Consider the following 19818-nt stretch of genomic DNA (forward strand, 5'->3'; position numbering starts at 1 on the left):
GTTTGAGGTTATCCTCCGGCAAGATTGCCCTGACGTCGTTGACGCTTACGACCGGGCACATCATGTGCCGAAGCGCCACCATGGCGTGCGACAGCGTCGCCAGGTGCTGGGCGCCTCCCACTAGAGTGGGGAGCGATGAGGTCAGTAGCTGAGCTCAGGCTCTGACCAGTGGCTGCAGCAGCCAGCTCGTACGTATGAGCGGTGCTCGCAGCGGGAGCAGGAGGTGAAGAGACCTCGTAGTGTTAGGGACATGGTCCCGAAGGAAGCAGGTGCTTCGTGTTGTGCTGAACAAGGTTCAGGCACAAGCGTCTCGATAGACGCATAGTTGTTTTGAAACAACTTGCTCGATGAGCATGATCCAAATGTGGATGCGCTGTAACAGCGAAAGTGGTGTCCCGGACGGGGATCGAACCACTGGCCTTTGGCTTGACAGGCCGGAGCTCTACCATTGAGCTATAAGGGCGATGCCCGTACGTCAGTCCGAGAACGGACTACTCATGGTATGAGAGGGCTGCGCCCGGGTGGATCTGAACCACCGACCTGTGGCTTCCAAAGCCAACGCTCGACCACTGAGCTAAAAGCGGATTGCTCTTAAGCTTGTCCAAGCGTGAACAATCGTTCATGGAACGACAGGGCTGTGCCCTGGTGGCTTCGAACCACCGACCTGTGGCTCTCAAAGCCAACGCTCAACCATTGAGCTAAAAGGGTGTTGCCCTTAAGCTTGTCCAAGCGTGAACAATCGTTCATGGAACGAGAGGGCTGTGCCCTAGTGGGCTCGAACCACCGACCTATCGCTTGTGAAGCGAGTGTTCAACCGCTGAGCTGTTGTTGACGACTCGAATGAGTCAAGAGCATTGCTCTAAGCGGTTTGCAGCTCTTGGAGTAGGCGCGGAGCGCGAGCGTAGGTCTGAGACCGCTTGTGAGCAAGAGGTGTTGACGCCTCGAGGTGATGGGGACGGGGTCCCAGTGTCTGTCGACGTGCTTTCGACTTAGCAAAGTCTAAGCGCAAACGTCTCTCAAGACGAATATCAGTTTCAGAGAAACTTGCTCGAAGAGCATTGTAGGAGGGGAGCCGTCGAGCTCTCTCCACCCAGCTTCGAAGTTGTGCTTCATAAGCACGCTGGGATTCCCCAGGGTTAAGAACAACCGGAATGGTTCGCATAGAGGGAACCGGTTGGCGGTCAAGCTGCATCTGCAGGCGCGCCTGATACGCCTGAGGAGTTGTGACTTGTGAAGTCAGATATCGCTCTCGGAGCCGGTGCCGCTGCACTTGCTCATCAGCAGTTGAAGCCGCAGGCCCACACGTGTACGTGTTCAGCGGCTGCTGCGCCGCGAGGCGGGCCGCTTCGGCAGGTTTCCGCGGCTGGAAGCCGTAGTCACGACGTGACGTTAGAACTAGTGGTCGGACCACAGGTTGGAACGACTGCGAGCGCTGCTCATTGGACAACTGACAGCCTTGGGCCTCGTCCAGGTCATTCGTAATGACGGTGTGATTGTATCGATCCTCCTCGTCATACCGCGACGATAGCGGTGGCGCATCGCGCAGTGCGCGAATCGGATTCGAGCGTTCAGAGAACGGATGCGGTGTCCGCAAGTCTCTTCTTGTTTGAGATCGCGCCGCCGAGCGGCTACACCTCACAGAGGAAGCGGGAGAAGACGCGGCACCAGTGTGCGACCTCGGAGAGGTTGGGTTGGAGTAATCCTCATCACCCATGGGCTCGTCATAGTCGACTTCGCCCTCTTCATGTTCAAAGAACAGAACATCGTTCCCTCTGGGCGGCGCCCGCGGCTCTGACGAGCTTTGAGCTTTGCTCTCCTCTTGTTGACGGCTCATGGAGCGTTGACCGTGTCGACGGCGATACTCTTGGTGGTACTCTGCCACAGAAAGAGACGAAGATGCTCTTGGAGCAGTTGCGGAGCGCAGTTGAGGGTCAGGGACCGACGAGGCAGGGGCGGCGCGACGCGCTGGAGACGTGGGGCCGTGGGCCGGAGCGGAGGTGCCAGGCATCAAGGATGCGAACGCGTTTGTGAGCTCGTGGAGCTGCGAACGCAGAGGTGAGGTCTAGTGACCTCCGTCGTCTTGACAAGACGTGACCTCGCTGAGGAAAGTTCGAGAACGGAATGTTCTCATCTTAGTGGGGGAGAGTGTAACGGGGTTACCTGGTGTGGAACACACAGGGGTACGAAGTACCCGGAGAGTTAACAAGCTCTCAGTACATAAGTTGGAGAGTTAACAAGGTCTCTCAGTACGTTGGCCGAAAGCCACACGTTATGCATTTGATTAGGTTTAACTATGCTACATAGTTAAAGAGATACATTTACCCCTTGGCGGCTTGGCCGCAATAATAGTAAATAAAACACTTCTGGTTTTGAAGCATAAAAGTTAAGGTGTTAGCTTTGAGCCCTGGTCTTGGGCTGTAAGTGTCCTTTGGATAAGGAACTTAGTATTAGTGACTCTTTGAGTCGAACGTCTTCCTCTGACGCTAAAGCTACGGCAGCCCCGCTGCACCCAGCCCTGTGCATTCTCAAGTTTGCCCATCTTTTGCAACAAAATAGCCCAACTTTTAACATGTTGTACGTACAACATGATTCCTGCTGTACGTACAGCCGTTGGGCGTTGGGGGGTTATTTTATCATTGCCGTTCTTTTGTCGGTTTTCAATTTACGGAAATATTTGGGCCGTGTTCGACTTCTCTGGCTGGGACTGGATTCGCGCAAATTGCTGGTTTAGATGTTACATAAAAATACATTGTTATTTAGCCCGATTCAATATTTTGCCTATGACTGAATTTTAAATCCAGCTCGTTTGAGGCATTCTAGTGCGATCAGATTTGGGTGTTTCAGAATCTGATAGCAATCGAGCTGTGTCAAAAATTCCAGCCTAAGCCTTAATAAATTCTCCGTAGCATTATTTATTGGTATCGCTACTGGGCAATTTCGTGGAATTCGCGTAATGACGGAGATCTCGTGCTGCGAATAGCACCGGCAGACCGCCGAACTCCTATTGGCAAGGGCGACCTACAAGTCTGGATCCGTCCGCTTGAAGTGTGAGGTCGGTTGGTAGGTTTCGTGGCAAGTAGCATGTGTTGTTTGTGCTTCCTAGTTGACGATGCCGTATCGCTTAAGCTACCAGAAGACAGCGACGAAGGCCGAGACGGCAGCGGTACACAGCTCTTTTCTCTCTCCAATAGGTTCTGGTAGTCCAGCATGATATCCCGTGCGCCGTTCTATAGATCAGTATGCGCACATTTAGTGAGTGACACGTCAAGGTTTAGCTGTAAAGTCTTTGAAGCACATACCTGACTTCGCTTGACTTCCTGCAGAATTGCCACATTTTCCTCGTGCAGATTTGTCGCCAGTGTTGCAAGTGGCCCTTTAACGTTTTTGAGCTCCCCTTGAGTTTCCACCAGGAGACCACCCAGTGTCTGAATACATGCATCCAGATGTGCGAGCCGCTCTTTGTGATTCATAAGAAGATCTTTGACCTTGTTCATCCGCTGACTCGATTGTTGGTATTGCTGTCCGCACAATACGCGTGCCGTACTTAGTTCATTCTGCAACCTTTCATTGTTAGTCTTGAGTTTGGCGTCGATAGTGTCCACAAGACCAGCGCGCGCAAACTGACAGAGATCGCTCAGCGTCTTCGAGATATGCTCGCCTTGTGCCTGTAATTGGTTAACATTATGGGCAAGTTGTACTTGTCTCGTGTCTTGGGCAATCTTGTCCGTCAGTGTCTGTGTTTGTAGTCCACTAAGCATTTCCGCCAAAGCCTGAATTTTAGAAATGGCTTGGGTAGTTTGCTCACCCATGGCTTGAAGTCGAGTTGTTGAAGCTTGCTCTGCACTTTCAAGTTGCACGATAGAGTTCCGAGCCGCTGTCTGCTTGCGCGCAAGATCCAACAGGTTCACGTTGAGTTCTGCCATTTGCTTTTGACGGTGACGGTCTCCATTCACGTAGTTGCTGAGCGATTCAAGCTGATCCGTCATTTTCAAGATACGCAAAGCTGCAGTCTCCAGAGATGCCTTCTGACCGGTCGCTTCAGGATTGAAAACTCGGTTAAACTCTTCGATTCCTACCTTGGCATTTACTTGGTTCTCCACATGTCCAGCAAAAGTGGCAAAGAGATCTCGGGCATGCTGCTCCAACGCAACGCGAAGCTTGTTCAAGTCCCACACATTGGCGTCGAAAACTGACACGTCCAGCTTGGTGCTCTGTAGTGTGGCAAGCGACGAAAGATCTGCTTTCTGGGCCAAGAGTGTTGCCATCTCCGATCGCATGGTGTCCATCTGAGCGTCCACATGAGCCAGAGAAACTTTCGTGGATAATGCAGCGTCTAGCTGAGCTCTCGTCACAAATGACGCTAGCAACTCCGCTGTTCGCGCTCGTTCTTCTTGAGCGACGCGCCCGATAGCTCGTAGGTCGTGCACCTGCAGCTTTAGTCGTTCTACTTCAGCTAACAAGTAGCGACTATCTGCGCATCGAAAACATGAGTTGCTACAGGGAAAGACAAATTCGATCGGGGATGCTCACCTGCAACACCCACGTGAACTTCAGCCATTCTTGACGAGTCAAGCAACTCTGTATAATTAGCGTAGACAAGTTATTACGGTAATACATGTATCCTGTAATCTTTTTAGATTAAAATCAATAAACTTTTCTTTTCTACTGGTGCAACCTTCGCGATACTTTCGTGCGACTATTTCGGTGGTACCTCTTATCAGAGGGCAAAAAGCAAAATACTTTTCAGTGAGGGGGCGCTTTCGGGCGGGCAGTGTTTTCCTCTTTCTCCGCGGCGCGTACGTGGCCTTCTGCCTCGAATCCAGGCCACGCCACTGGGCCGTCTCGTCCACAGCTAGACGCCTTCTGCTTCTCATTCCTTAACTTGCCCGATTCTCTCGCTGACGCTCATGGACTATGAATTGGTAAGCTCTCCTCCCACGTCATTATTGAATCGCAATTCAAATTTCCGAGTCTGGAGTGGTTCTAATTTTTTCAACATGTCGTAGGATAACGAGGGGCTCATGACCAAGGAGTCTGAGCTCGTAAATGGCCCGACCTTCGAGGACTTAGCCATCGATGACAGCCTGACCGACCTACAGCGCGTCACCAAGTACGTGTGCAGCAATATCCCGCTACAGCGCGTCATCCACGTCAAAATGCTGCACGAAACGGCACGATCTGTGGGTTTCCAGGCTACGTGCGATCAACTGCTGCCGCTGCTGGAGCCTCTGGTCTGCGACGTCGAATACGTCGTTCGCCAGCACGTGGCGCTGCAGTTTCCGCCGCTCTGTCAGTTCTTACTGGAAGCGGACCCCGACACAGGCTACAGAGTATTGCTAGAGAAGCTGATCCCCCTGGTCACTAAGCTCGTGTCAGACGATCAGCACGAGGTACGTTCGGCTGCGAGTGAGAGCCTCGTGGAGATGGCGGCGCTGGTTAAGCTCGAAGACCAGGGACAACACGTGCTGACGATTGTGCTACCGTTGGCACATGACGACGACAATGAGCAGTTCAGAATTTCCGCCGTTGCGCTTTACAATGGATTGGCGGAACATTTCGGGCCCGAATTGTGTCAGCAGTTTTGCGTGCCGGAGCTAATTTCTCTGTCGGAAGACCCAGTTTTTCGAGTGCGAAAATCCACAGCTTTGAGCTTTTCGAATGTTTGTAAGACGGCAGGAGTGGAGCTGAGTCGGGAGAGGCTGATCCCGGCGTTTCACCGACTTTCGAAAGACGATATATGGGGAGTGCGCAAAGCTTGTGCCGAGTGTTTGGTCAATGTTGCGCTGGCACTGGCGCCTGCGGACAGAGGGCCCATGCTGATACCTTTATTTGAGAGTTTTATCAATGACTCGTCACGGTGGGTGCGTATGGCTGCGTACCAGAGTTTAGGACCGTTTCTGGCTGCATTGGAAAAGAATCAGGTTACAGATGAACTGGTGGGCCACTTTACGAGCATGGCAACGACCGCGGCATCGCAACTGGGTGGAAGCGGCGAAGTGGACATTAAATTCCATTGTGCATTTAATTTTCCGGCGGTAGTAAGTATTCTGGGTCCAGCAGATTGGCTGAAACTCTCCCCAGCTTTCGAGCTGCTGCACAATGACACGTTTTGGAAAATTCGGCGGTCATTTGCGTACTCATTGCACGCGTTGGCGCGGATTCTTGGACAGGGGATAACAGAAACTCAGCTGGCTACAGCGTTCGACAGTTATCTTCATGACGTGCAGGACGTGCGCCTAGGCGTGATGCTGCACTTCGCCGACTTTTTGGAGAATGTGTCGCCATCGTTTCGTGAAAGTTATTTACCGGTGCTCGCAGAGTTTGACTCCTTCGACAACACCACGAAATGGCGCTTCCGTGAAGTGCTGAGTGGCCAACTATCACAGTTGTGCCACACTTTCACACCAGAGGCGACCTTCTCAGTGATTTATCCCTTGGTATTCAAGCTTATCACAGACCCCGTCTCTGCTGTCCGAGAACAGAGCTATCATGTACGTGGCCAACTATTTTTTTTCTAGCATAGTGATGAAATTGTGGCACGCTAACACGTTTCTCTGGGCGAAATCCAGGCATGTCCTCTACTAGTGGCACGTCTAAGCTCTAACTCCGAATGGCTCACTGCCGTTATCGACAATTTCGTTACTCTCGCAAGGTCTTCACACTATCAAGACAGACAGTGCTTTGTAAAGATTTGTGCGTCATTTCTCTCGACCACTTCTGGACAAGACGAGGATGCAGATGAACGTCGTGATAAAGCAAACGCTGACGCAGCACGCAGCTTTTTTTCAGCTAAGCTTGCCGCGGTATTTTTTACGCTAGCACTGGATCCAGTATCGAATGTCCGGGTGGTATTTTCCGAGACTGCAATCAAACATCAACGATTGTGCCGAAAACACCCCGACTGTCCGGGGTCCTTGCGAGATATTCTTACAGCAACGGCGTTCAGCTGCGTCGACGAACTCGCTGATGTTCTGTCCGGACGAATGAAAGTGCGACTCGCAGCACAGGCGAACCTTGACTCAGAAAAGAGGAGTAAGGAGGCAGAAAAAGTATCGGCCAGCATCATAGATGTTGAAAAAGAAAACGAGAGCAGCCTCGAACCAAATTCGAAGATCCTTGAGGCAACAGCACCTAATGGCAAGGCGGGAATATCCGAGGTCCCTGAAGGTCTTGTTGCTTTAAGGGGTGCAGTAGCGGAGCAGGCTGCGCTTCCACCGACCCAGTCATTAGCCGCTTTACGAATAGAAGGGGGAGACGTCGCGGAGCTTGCATCGTCGGTACTCCAAGACGCAGAGGACGCTACTGTGGCTGCTCCAGTGGAGACTACAGTGGCAACGTCCGAGTCAATAGTATCGCCAGCCGACGAATCTAGCTCATCTACGGTATCCTCGCCGGAAGCTCAATCCTCCAAAACCAATGGAGAGGTGTCAAGTCCCGCAAGCACACATCCAACAGGAGAGTCCACTTCATTGGCCGAAGAGTCTGCTACGTACATCGCAGGGAAGATTGATTAATGGATAGACGAAACTAACAGTTAGAAGTAGCGGGTAACTCGGCAAACAACAGACGCCACCATGTGAGTATATCGCGTTTTCGAGGCATGAAATCTCAAGGTGATGATTTTTTTTCAACTTTGGGATGAAATACTACATGTATTAATACATGCACATGTAGAAGTACTTCAAAAGTACTACAGTCTACTTCAGAAGTTTTTTTAGTTCAAAACTGAGCTATCCGCGAAGCCCTGGTTTCGCGTTTACTTGTATGAAAGACGCACATACATGCGAACGGAGCTGTAAGCTGCGCATCTATATTGGAGAACAGAGGCTCGCACCATGAATCTGTAGTCTTCTGCTCTTTTTCCGGCATTGCCGCTGCGCTAATGCTGCATTGGAAATGCATGAAGATGCACCTAGAGGCGCACACTAATGCTATCGGTGTGAAGTTGTGCCTTGACGTCTTGGATGGCCACCTCCTTACGGTGGAAGATACCAGCTGCGAGGGCAGCGTCGCAGTTTGTCTTCTCAAAGACTTCGGTAAAATGCTGCGGTTTACCGGCGCCACTGGACGCAATGACGGGAATGCGCACCGATTTCTTCACAATTGAGATCAAATCCAGATCATAACCGATCTTCTGGCCATCCATGTCCACGCAATTGAGCAAAAGTTCACCGGCGCCGAGGGCTTCAACTGCTTGGGCCAGTTGCACCACGTCGATGTCGCGGGTCTCACGGCCACCACGAACCGTCATCTGATACCAACAGTACTCCTCACCGTTCGGTCCTGGTTGCGACAGCTTGACGACGTTGTGGCCCTTGGCGTTCTCATCGTAGAACGATGCCACATACACCCGCTTCGGATCCATAGACACCACTACGGCCTGATTGCCGTACACAGCAGAAATGGTCTCGATCGAGCTGGTACCGTCACCCTTGCCCCCATTCGCGTAGTATTTCTCAGCCGTGTACACGGCATCACTACCGATGGAAACTTTGTCAGCACCCGAGCGGAAGTACAGTGCAGCCACATCCAACGCAGAGTGGGTTTTCTGTTGGTCGTCCACGTAGTCGCGGATACCACCACCAATCGTGAGCGGCACGAACACACACTCGGAGCTGGCCTCTAGCACCTGCACCATCGGCAAGTCGCCCATCGGCTGTTCGCGAAAGCTCGTAATGTTGAGGAACGCTACCTCATCCGCACCCTCTTCGAAGTAGCGCTTACACAGATCCACCGGTTTGCCCATGTTGCGAACGGTTCCTCCTTTAGCACTATCGGAGGTCTCGCGAACGTCGTACTGGTCCCCTTTAGTCACCACGAGGTCTCCTTGGTCGTTGGCACGCACATCCAGACACCTATAACATAAATCTTGTCTAAGTCTCCGCTTAAAGCACAAAAATATCAAAAAACAATTCACGTACGCAATGATGCGCTTAGAGAGCGTCGTCCGTGGTGCCGTCAGTGCCGTGGGGATCGGAGCATCGTGGTCTGCGAGGTCCTTGTTCTCCAAGAATCCCTTCAGAATAGCAATACCGATCGCTCCACTCTTTTCAGGGTGAAACTGCGTGGCCATGACGTTGCCCTTCTGCACAGCACTGACGAATTCTAAGTCTCCATAGTTGGTAGTGGAAAGCACCCACTCGGCGTTCTTTTCCGTCTTGGTGGCGCGGAACGAGTGCACGAAGTACACCTTGGCCTCCACTGTGCTAACAGGCAGGGAAGAAAACAGTGCCGACTTCTTCCAGGCGTTGATACCGTTCCAGCCAATGTGCGGCACCGTCACCTGCTCAGACGGAAATCGAGCCACTTTGCCCTTGATGACGCCCAGACCCTTGAGCTCGGGGCACTCCTCCGATCCCTCAAATAGCGTCTGCATACCCAAGCAGATACCCATGAAGCGACGGTCTGCAGTAACGTAGTTCTTGAGCTCTTCCACGTAGCCGCTGGCGTTAAGGAATTCCATGGCCGCTCGGAAGTTGCCCACGCCCGGGAAGATGAGGACATCGGCGTTGCGGATATCTCCAGCGCAGGTTACGTCCTTCACCGAATGGCCCGCTGCGCGGATAGCATTCTTCAGGCTGCGCACGTTACCAGCACCGTAGTCCAGCACCGTCACCTCCACCATCGCTTCGCTCGTTCTGTTCAGGCGGCGCAACGAGTAGTGTGGCGCACAGCGATCCGTTCTACTCAGACCGATACCGGACCGGTATTACCGGTTAATTTTTCTCTGGATACAGTGTAGAAATGTGGGTAGCTTAGGTTGCTTCTCGATGGCTAGATGATGGTGTACTAAGTACACTGTACTTCTTATGACAAATGAAACGGCTGAGATTAAGTAGAATAAAAATAAATGAAGATAATCTAACCTAGCCCTTTATGACAAATGCTTTGATTTCATTGGCTTAGCAGTTATTCTCGGATTATCTTTATTCTGACATTCAAGTCAAAATAACTTTAATCCCGGGAATAAAATTGCACAAGCTGATACCTATCGGTGGCCAGCCACGGGCCATGGCTGTAGGCGTACGCTGGCATCAATCGCTCGAGTAGACGTGCGAGGCGACGTTTGGTGTAGGTTGGGAGCGTTGAATGCTTAAACAACAGACAAACGAAGCAAACATGACCTACATTTCCTCGGGTGGCGATGCGCCCAAGGCATTCGAATTTGTACCGCCCTGTCCGCGGACTTTTCGTAGATGGCGACGATTCAACACGTTCTTAATCAATTTACACCCGTAGGAAAGCGATGGATGCAGTGTGGTGCGCACCGATATCCCAGATGAGGCTGAAGCGAGCGCGCAGCACGCTCCATTAGCGGCACGTAGTACATGTAGCTCTTCGGAAGGGGAATCGTTTACCTTCAAAAGTTGATATCACTTTTCCACGAGATCAACTTATTCCAAATCTGTTTCGTTTGATTCGCTATTCCTGCGAAGTTATTCCGCTACTTGTTCTCAAATGAAACAGCCCCTTAACAAAGGTAACCCATAACTATAGTTTTACGGTACACACATTAATGATCAATTTGCATGTTATACCTAAGGTCGTTCTACCATGAACAGTATCTGCATCGACAGCACTAGACTCAATAACTTCACCTACTGCATGTAGCACAACTTCTGAAGGCGTCAAGTACTGTAGCACAAGCCTAGTTTCTCTCGTAATTTAATAGTTAGTTTTATCACCAGAGATCCAAGGTCCGAATTGTACGCCTAGTGTACGAAAACACACTCACAATGCCCACATTTTAAAGCACCGCGGTTTTGGTGGTGCCGAAAAGGCAGCTACAGTACCTCCACTCACTTGTGGAATTCTCTAAGCTTACCGGATTCACAACCAGTTTCGTCTTGTTTACTCTATAAAGACCACTTTTTAGCATCAAGATTTGTGATTGTAGCTGTATCTGGTTGCATACAAAAGCTAAGTGAATGAATAATTTGCTAACATCCCAGAATCTGAATAACTGAGGTTATACGGTACCTCCTATGTTCCTGTATTTCACTCCTCCTCTTTTGTCATTTAGTAATCATTACACCCTTCGACAAAGGAATGTCGGTACCGGTAGACTGCTATTGTAATAATACCAAAGACACTTATCCTGCTTTTATAATAATACCAAAAACACCTACCTAGCTGCTACAAGAAGATCCCTCCGCCGTCAGCCTAGAACAAGGCATACAAAAGTATACAGGAGCTTATACAGTAATGGGCCTCGCAACGTGTTCGCCGTGAAAGTGCCGCTCGCACACTGTGGGAGGTGCATTGCGGAGTGGGGTGGAATCGGCTCTGCTGTGTCCGGTCTATGGGTTTTCCTGCAAAGAAGTCCATTCCTCTTGCGGGTTTCGATCGAGCAACGTTCACAAAAGAACGTTGTTGCGAAAGATTTTTTCTTGTTCGTACGTAAGAGCGCACAGACCTTGCAGGAGATTTGACGGCGCTACCGGGCTTCACTAACTACTACTTAGTCCTCCGTTGCTACAGCGCGTGGGTGAGACGGACCGGTGCTCGATTACGTTTCTGGTTGGGTGGAAGCGGTGTTGCTTCCACTTCGGCAAAGTCTTCTCCCTTCAGCTGTAAAAGTTGGTTCTGAAGCACGCAAAACAACTACAAGCGCCTCATAGCTACTGTCTTTTTTAACTTAGCAGCCTTTTTATGCGAAAGGTATGCATTCACCATGGCCAGGTCCAGGAAGCCAACAAACAGGCTCTTATAGTACTTCTTGAACTTAGTCGAGGTCTGAAGCGATATAGACTGGAGGCGGAATCGATCATGGCGATCTACCTCGCCCATCCAGTTCCGGTAGTCACTCACAGCGGACGGACATGGCAGCACTTGAATCGCTCCAGTCCTCTTTATCTTCCCCTCAATCGTTGACGCCGTCATCACGGAGCCAGTGCACAGATAGTAAACGGGCTTTCAAATATATGTGATCATGTGCGGGGTGGCAATATAGCGAGAAGAAGAACATGTACCACCTGGGATCCTCGCTTGACGCGTCTTGCTCGGTGATTTTGATATTCTTGTCGATACCAAGTTGCCTCGTCATCACAGTGCCAACCACATAAACCTTCATGCCTAGGAGCTCCACTGCAAGCAGCACCGACGAGTAGTAGCGGCCGTATGCCACGTATGGTGAGAATGAACATCGAGAAAGACTTTCAAATTTCGCACCACTGCTGCAGCGCCAGTCCTAAAGTCAGCTACAGCCTTAGTACTATCGGGCGTGGACCGCCGACCCACGTAAATGTCGAATCTAGAATGTTATGATATTCGATACTGTTAGACATAATCAAAGCCTGAAGTTACGACATAACATTCATTAAAACAATGCATATTTGGCAATACGCGGTCTTCGCATCACACATCATAAACAGTTTTGAGCCGTAGCGGTGGGACTTGTAAGACATAACATACGGGGCGTGCTACGTTTTGACGTGGCGGGAAGGACGCCCTCATCAAACGAGAAGACGACAGGAGGTGTCCAGCCTGAGAAAAAGGGCTGCTGGACTCTGTCGACGTTAGAACGCAGCTTCCATAGCCTGTCTTGGGGGTGGTCTGCGGTGTTGTTAACAAAGTGTAAATCTCGCATGATGTTCTGGCACCTGTCGCGGGTCATGTATCGCCCGGAACTCCCGGCCGGTATGACGCCGCCCTCCACCATGGACCAGTGTGCGGAAAAGCGCCTCTTCTGGGGACACTGCATATGCGCAACAAGAAGCCCAACAACATGCAGAATTGCGCGGGTGGTGGACGCCTGTTGTGCCTTCAACCGTCGCGCAATTTTCTTGACCGTCTCGCGGCGCCCCTCGCTCTGTCGCAAATGAATCGCTCTGGCGCGCTTACTCACTTGCTGGGGGCCGTTAAGATTTGTCTCGGCGGCGATCATAACCCACGGTGACTTAGGCATGAAGTAGAACAGCGTGAGAATCGGCGATCGCCACACGTGAAGCAGCCCTTGCCTCTTCCGATCCCAGTCCAGGATATGCTGGGGTATCGGTCTCGTACTCCAATGAAGCAGGTGTTCATCTCATTGGCCGTATTGCCTCCTCTCGGATTTGGATGGCTGCCCGGCTAAGTGCGTTGTTTCCAGCCTGTAATGGCGTAAGAAACGCCTTGTCCATCTCAACCGCGTCACTATCCGACAGCACATCGTCATCCTCGTCCAGCTCATCGCAACCAGGATCACTGCCATCGTCGCAACTTCCATCATCAGCACTCGCGCTCGAGCTGAGGTTTTCGTAGTCACCGCTATCCTCCCCATCTATCACGATATTGACGTCGTCTTTGACTTGCATCGGGGTTCTTCGTAGAGGGCAGGAGCTATTGCTTGTTCGTCGTTAAGTTCGCCCTCGCTCTCTATTCCAAAAGCATCTGAGAGTAAATGCAAGCCGGATTGCTCTTCATCATCAACTAGTAGGTCGCCTTGAGAGAGACCGAACGTTTTCATAACTGCTGCCTGCGACAACTCGATATCATCATCACTTGGAGGTCCGAACAACTGATCCATGATATTCTGTGAAAGGTGTACGCTCGTGTCAATCTGGGAAGGTTGAGCGTCGCTATCTGTCTCGTGTTGCTCGCCACCACTAGCGAACCCTTCTTGGTAAAGTTCTTCATCGTCTTCTACACGGACTTGGTCGTCAGCTCCTTCCTCTTCTAACAACCCAGTGTCGAACGCGTAGTCCACGACTGCACTCTCCCCCACGAACACATGCGCATTGTCAGGACTCGAGTAGCTCCTCTCAGTCTGGAGACCGCTCGGACGCTTGGACTTCCACCCCGCCGCCATAAGTGACCGAATCAATATCGTGTGCAGCCGGCACTGCGGTCTTTAGGCGACTCCTCCGTATGCGCGCCATCCAGCAAAATGTCGAATGAGCGGCTCTCGTGTGTCCTTAGGTTGATCCCCTTCCCCTGTTCTGGTTTTGTTTTGAAGCAAAATGTCATCTCGCAAATTTTATTTTGTTGTTGAGCTGGTTAAAGTATTGAAAAAGCTCTTCTGAGCCATTTGCTAATGAACTTCTTTCCATGTCGTATATTACGACATAACAAAATTAGTATGTCGTATTATACGACGTTCGGGTCCAAGGTGTTAGTATTGTGAGAATAATACCTGACCAGTTAATATAAAATATTACCTAACAGAGACAAAATTATATTATTAAATATTCACTTATAATTCATTTAAACGATATTTTATTTTTAAAAGATTGCGTAATCGGAATAAATCCACTAATCATATGTCACTAAGCTGAAGTATTACTAATCAACAGTGAGGGAAATGGATTCCGGGACAGGACGGCAGGGTTGGTGTGGTGCATTGGCACTGCTGAGCGCATCAATCTAGCGTCACATGTTGCAGGTTAATGAGACGCACGATGTGGACGAAGCTATCGGCAGAGAACAACAACAAATACCTTGATTTCGCTCTATCGACTTCAAACAACTGCAACCGTTTGCAGTTTTCCATCTTGATCGGCTTTGTGTCACAGTGAAATACATGTACAAAAGCAGATACTCGTCAGTTTAAAGCCTGTCATCACTACTGCTGTTTTAGAACCTGACTGAAAGAGTTCTTTGGTGAGCCCTCTGTTCACGTATGGTGGCAAGAAACGTACTTAACTGGGAAATATCACAAAATATTATCTAATACCTAAACTTTTTTCAAATCTCTAAGTTTATAATTTTAATATTTATATTATATATACTAGAATATTTTGAAAAACTGAGTTATTATTGATTTTTTTATCGAAAATAGTACTATTACTTTACAAAATAGCATTTCATATTTGGTTATCATTAGCCCCCAATCACATAAGGAATACGGTAATTGGCTTGAATGTCACGGTCACTTAAGTACGATATGGGCTGCTTTAAAATAGCAGAAATTTTGAAAGCAAGTAATTCATTGAATAGGACAAAAACGGCAAATTTGGTCGCAATTCCACAATAAGAGCATCTCCATGAGTACAATTGTGAGCAAACATATTCCGGATCAAATATATAAAATTGTTTCGACAAGTTTACCAGTATCATCACTGAATTTCGTACGACGTTACATTTTCCGTCTTTTATACCGGTATACTTCACTCTACGCTTACGTGCTCACAGCAACTAACACCGAACATTGAATGAACAAAGAAACTCAAAAGCCGAGCAGCGTAGCTTGACATCGTGATGACAAAGTTCGATCCTTCGTCACTCGGCAAACCACTGAAGCAGTTGCATCGGAGAAATTCACCTTGATTACACGGTTGCAACTGGCGTGTGGATAGCGTTGGAGTACTCAACCTCTCCAGCTTCTCCTGCAGCAGGCGTGGGAATGGTGTTGGCGTAGGCTTCTTCAACCTTCACCGCAGCAGGCGTAAGCATACCGTTAGAGTAGTTCGTCTCGCCGTCTTCAGCAGCAGCTCCCTTGCGCTTTCTAACGATCACAGCGGCTGCCACAATACCGAGCACTCCAACCAAACACCCAACGACCACAATGGGCACAGTTGCGCTGCTATTCGCATCATTGTTGGAGCTCTTCTCTGTTTCGTAATCTGCACGGGTGGTGGCGTACGCCACACCAACAGTACCCTCACTTGAGTATGCCACGCCGACAATTCCAGGGGTTGAGCCGGACGAACGATCTTCCGGATGCGTCGTGTCAGTACTCTCCATCGGGGCTGTCGTGGGGTATGTCCCAGCTGGATCACTATATTTAGTCGGTGCCGGCGTCGGTACGTTAGTGAACGACGTGAGGGGGGCAATTTCTGTTTTATCGTCCTGAGCCGAAGCCGAGAGCAGAATGGCGTTCTGCGGATTTCCAGCTTGGGTAGCACTGGCGATGATCATAGAGGTCGCGATGAAGACAGTGAACTTCATGGTTCTTGAATTGGGTCTGCGCGCTTGAAGGTAAAGTGCAAAGTGATTGAGCTGCGAGGAGGAGCATCGCGCGAATAGATCCTGGTGGCAGACGTTGCTGTCACATTGCAGGTAGAATCTTTAGGCTGCTACGCTTTACACTGTAGAGGCCGGCACGCTCGCAGCATCCGAAAGTCTGTCATGGCGTATCTATCGGTTGACCACCGTATAAGAAACCATTACTGTACTGATGGCCATGTGCGTGTAAAATACGAGCCGTACGTATTTATGGATACCGGTATATGGCTGCTATCAATACCGGAGAGGATCGTCTGTAGATTAACTTTAGGAGCCCAGGATTAATAGTCTCACTTGGAGTAGCCAATCATCAAGCTCTATTTAGGGACTCCAGACCCTTTTATTTGGTAAAGATATCAATACAGAGAGGGTCGTCTGTAGAGTCCACGAAATACCGATGTTGGGCTCGGCCCATGCTCTACCCATGCTTTCCATAAATACGTACAGTAGTACTGTCATGTGGTGCTGCCTTCTGGACCCAACTGTAGTACTTAAAAGTAAAAGTAAAGTACGGTACAAGTAAAAAAAAACTGCCGGAATCGGAGCGATTCCGGTAGTCTATTGAAGCCTACTTCCGTTAGCCTTTTTCTATGATTTTAAGGTCTTTGACTTGGAGTTCGTCGGCGCCTCTTCCATATTTATTCCTCAAACTTAAAAAAGGACAGATCTGGGATTCTAAACTTGCTGCGGAAATGCTACACTGGACCAATAACGTTATAGCTACTATTCGTAGTACAAATATTACTTTTTGGGGTCAATTTGAGATTTTCGACTCCCCCTAATAGGTCGTGTTGATTTGTGCTGTGCAAAGCTTTTGTCGTTTATCAGTAGGGTGGGTGCTCGATTTTTAATAAATCGAGGTCATTTTATATATCGAGGTTATAATAAGATCGAGTTAGAGTGGCTACACTGTAATAAATCCAGCTAGCGCTAGCTAAATCAAGCGCTCGTGGTCGATTTACGACAAATCGACATCGATATCATTTAGAACGACCCTTCTTGCGTTTTTGAAATGCAAGTCGAGTGCAGATATAAAAATGCCAGGCATGCATTTCCTCTCTCAGTTTTACGCCTGTTTTTATGCGCCAACCCTGCTCGATCTAGGCCATAAAACCGAGCGACATTTCATCTGCAAAGCACAATATGTCAGCTATTACTGTTAAATCCTTATCTACATGTATTAATAAATGATGCTTACGAATCTATCAGCTACTGATCTGTAGTAACCTTGAATGCAATGTAATTTTTCAACTAGGTGAGGTATTATTTATTACACTATCGATATCCTTTTAAACTAGCAGGCATTTTTGTTCAGAAATCATTCTTATACATGTAGTCGTCTCAATGCTTGGTCAATCAATGCGTTTTCGATACGTTCTTGATAGCACCGAAGGCTGCCGGCAACGTTACCAATGAGGAACTGGGCGACCGAGCGAACGTGGCGGGAGTCGAATACGACGCCAGGATCATAGTCGAAAGAAATTCGCACGTAAAGCTGTAAGAGCGATAGATCGTGCTCTTCCGTTGAAAAACGCTTGGTCAAAGCATACTCTCGCGCGTGGTAAACCAGTCCATCAATTGGTTTGTGCTTGATTTCAACAGGAGTCACGCTTGAAACGAAAAGAATCATGTCTCGATCCACACCTACGACACGCTGCACGATCTGCTTCGCCTTCACATCCGCCCGTGAATTGTTCGAGAACATTTCCTTTGTAAAGTCTTCGATTATGGTATAAGGCTGATCTAGGTTCTGGGCAAAGCAGACACAGAACACAGATACAGAACTGTCAGTAGGAAGAACGCTACAGTGGATGCCGAATGGTGTCGCAGCCATACTTACCTTTGCTGCCTTCTCATACAAGCCTCCATTGCCGAAGTGCTTTTCAACGCCCTTAAAATGGTCCCACGCAGCCTCTCCACTTTTGTGCAGGCTGAAAGGTAATAATTTGTTTGCAAAAACTTCGATGTACTTGCCGTCTACACCTTCTCTGACATGAACATCGTTAGCAGGAAAGTCCATCGTTGAAAGTCCGCTCGCAGCAAAGACTGAGTCGATTTCATGGTATGCGATCTGAAGGTGCTGGAATAGGTCATGGAAATCCCCAATGTCACCTTGGAAGTCCAGCACGCACGCAGTCCGTTGTTCAGTAGTGTGTGATCCTTTCCCACGCAAGCATTCCGCTCCCTGCAACGCCGAAGTCCAAGTTGGTTAACATCCTTTCTCGTCTTCTCAAGTAACAATTCTTACCTGCTGTGTAAGTCGTTTCCGCAGTAGCGCACTCAGCCCCGTCGCCATCTTTCGTTTACGTTCGACAATAAGCCTCAACCGCACATTTTCGCGCTGAGCTCCCTCTCGCCGTCGTTGCTGTCGAGCTGCCATCTCTTTCCAGACTAGCGGCACTTGCATTAATGGCCTCGGTAGCGACGCCTTCGCATTCACTTTTCCAGTCGATGTTGTCTTTAGATGCATTTTGTTTAATTGCAGCTCCAGCTCCGCCACCTTTTGCCGAAGGAAAGCCAATTCATATTGAACCTCGTCACGAACTCGGTTCGGGTTGGCTGGGACCTTCTTGGTCTTTGTAGCGTTTGGTTGAGTCATGATCTCATGACATCGTGGTAAACTCGGCCGAAATTCGGAGGCGATTGCCCCGCTGATAAGGGTTTTCATGTTAAGCGGCACCATCGTCGCTGCTTCTCGACAGTCAATGGAGAAGGACGGGCCCCCAATTAAGACCGCGCGATATTGCTCGCTCTTGAATGACGGCAGCTCCAACGCTGCTGGGGGTGTTAAACCCCTCGTACAGGGGCCAGGACAGTCAACTGAGCATTCGTCTACAAAGCTTAGCGCCGCTTCGAAGACACCCGTGTTGTCTTCTTCTTGCAGGAACGCCATCACTAGTGGTTGCGGTCAAGTGGTAAATTGCGCGTTAAACAAATCATAAAATGATGTGCAAATTAGGCTCAAAAAATGGGTGCGAGTCAAAATAGGCAGTTTTACTTTGCTACGACAATTAACGATTACAGAACTCCCCCTCAATAAGCGTAAGGGGCGTCTGATAAATTTGCATAGGGAATTCTCTGCGCACTTCTGATTTGTTAAATTCATCCACAATTCATGTGATCCGATATAAAAGGTATATGAAGTCCTATCTACGCTTATTCAGGGGCACTTCTGCAGGGGCTCCAAATATCATAATATGATAAAATACCATAAAATGGTAAATATCAGTAGTAGCTCAGTTTTTCAAAAGCTAACAGAATTTATTAATATTAACTTAGAAATTTGAAAAATATTAGATATTAGATGATATTTTATGATATTTTCCCACTTAAGTATGTTTCTTACCACCTTACCCTCTGTGAACCGACGGTCACCAAAGAACTCTAAAGCAGCAGTAGTGACTTTAAAACTGACGAGTATTTGCTCTAGTATTTCAGTGTGACACAGACAAAGCCGATCGAGATGGAAAACTGCAAACGGTTGCAGCTGTTTGAAGTCGATAGAGCGAAATCAAGATATTCGTTCTTGTTATCGATAGCATCGTCAAGATCGTGCGTCTCACAAATCTGCAGCCTGTGACGCTAGATTAATGCGCTCGGCAGTGCCAACACACCACACCAACCTTGCCGTCACTCTCACAACTGTCCCGTGTCGCGAGTCGCCCTGGAGCGGGACGCTTGCGCTGATCAACGGTAGCGAGCTTTAGACGTGCGGGGCAAAAAGTAGTGATATAAGTAGACACAAGTAGCAATATTAATAATATAAAGCCAAATGTATAATTTCAACTCGGAGTTTCCAGGCAAAATTCACGACTGACCAAACTCACCTCGCCAACAATGTCACCCGAACTGTAGTTCTAATCAGTCGAACCGCACGTCAGCACGTCCTCGGGT

General features: G+C 49.1%; 4 protein-coding genes across 4 annotated transcripts; 1 reads left to right on the forward strand and 3 right to left on the reverse strand.

Moving 5' to 3' along the window:
- Nucleotides 1-3227: 3227 nt before the first annotated feature.
- PITG_05243 (uncharacterized protein) lies at nucleotides 3228-4286 on the reverse strand (the record flags this gene model as incomplete). Its single annotated transcript, XM_002998872.1, has 1 exon — nucleotides 3228-4286. One exon carries the CDS (start codon nucleotides 4284-4286, stop codon nucleotides 3228-3230), a length of 1059 nt encoding a protein of 352 aa, XP_002998918.1.
- Nucleotides 4287-4736: 450 nt separating this feature from the next.
- Nucleotides 4737-7580, forward strand: PITG_05244 (uncharacterized protein; the record flags this gene model as incomplete). Its single annotated transcript, XM_002998873.1, has 6 exons — nucleotides 4737-4922; nucleotides 5007-6038; nucleotides 6171-6422; nucleotides 6457-6491; nucleotides 6947-7032; nucleotides 7567-7580. 6 exons carry the CDS (start codon nucleotides 4908-4910, stop codon nucleotides 7578-7580), a joined length of 1434 nt encoding a protein of 477 aa, XP_002998919.1.
- A 332-nt stretch (nucleotides 7581-7912) lies between these two features.
- On the reverse strand, nucleotides 7913-10312 carry PITG_05245 (imidazole glycerol phosphate synthase hisHF, putative; the record flags this gene model as incomplete). The annotated part of the gene is made up of 3 exons (XM_002998874.1): nucleotides 7913-8855; nucleotides 8922-9683; nucleotides 10269-10312. 3 exons carry the CDS (start codon nucleotides 10310-10312, stop codon nucleotides 7913-7915), a joined length of 1749 nt encoding a protein of 582 aa, XP_002998920.1.
- Nucleotides 10313-17248: 6936 nt separating this feature from the next.
- Nucleotides 17249-18837, reverse strand: PITG_05246 (M96 mating-specific protein family; the record flags this gene model as incomplete). Its single annotated transcript, XM_002998875.1, has 3 exons — nucleotides 17249-17674; nucleotides 17765-18109; nucleotides 18173-18837. The coding sequence occupies 3 exons, from the start codon at nucleotides 18302-18304 to the stop codon at nucleotides 17249-17251; spliced, it is 903 nt and encodes a 300-aa protein (XP_002998921.1).
- Nucleotides 18838-19818: the final 981 nt, after the last annotated feature.

Source organism: Phytophthora infestans, genomic scaffold (assembly GCF_000142945.1).
Source record: "Phytophthora infestans T30-4 supercont1.7 genomic scaffold, whole genome shotgun sequence".
NCBI lineage: Eukaryota > Oomycota > Peronosporomycetes > Peronosporales > Peronosporaceae > Phytophthora > Phytophthora infestans.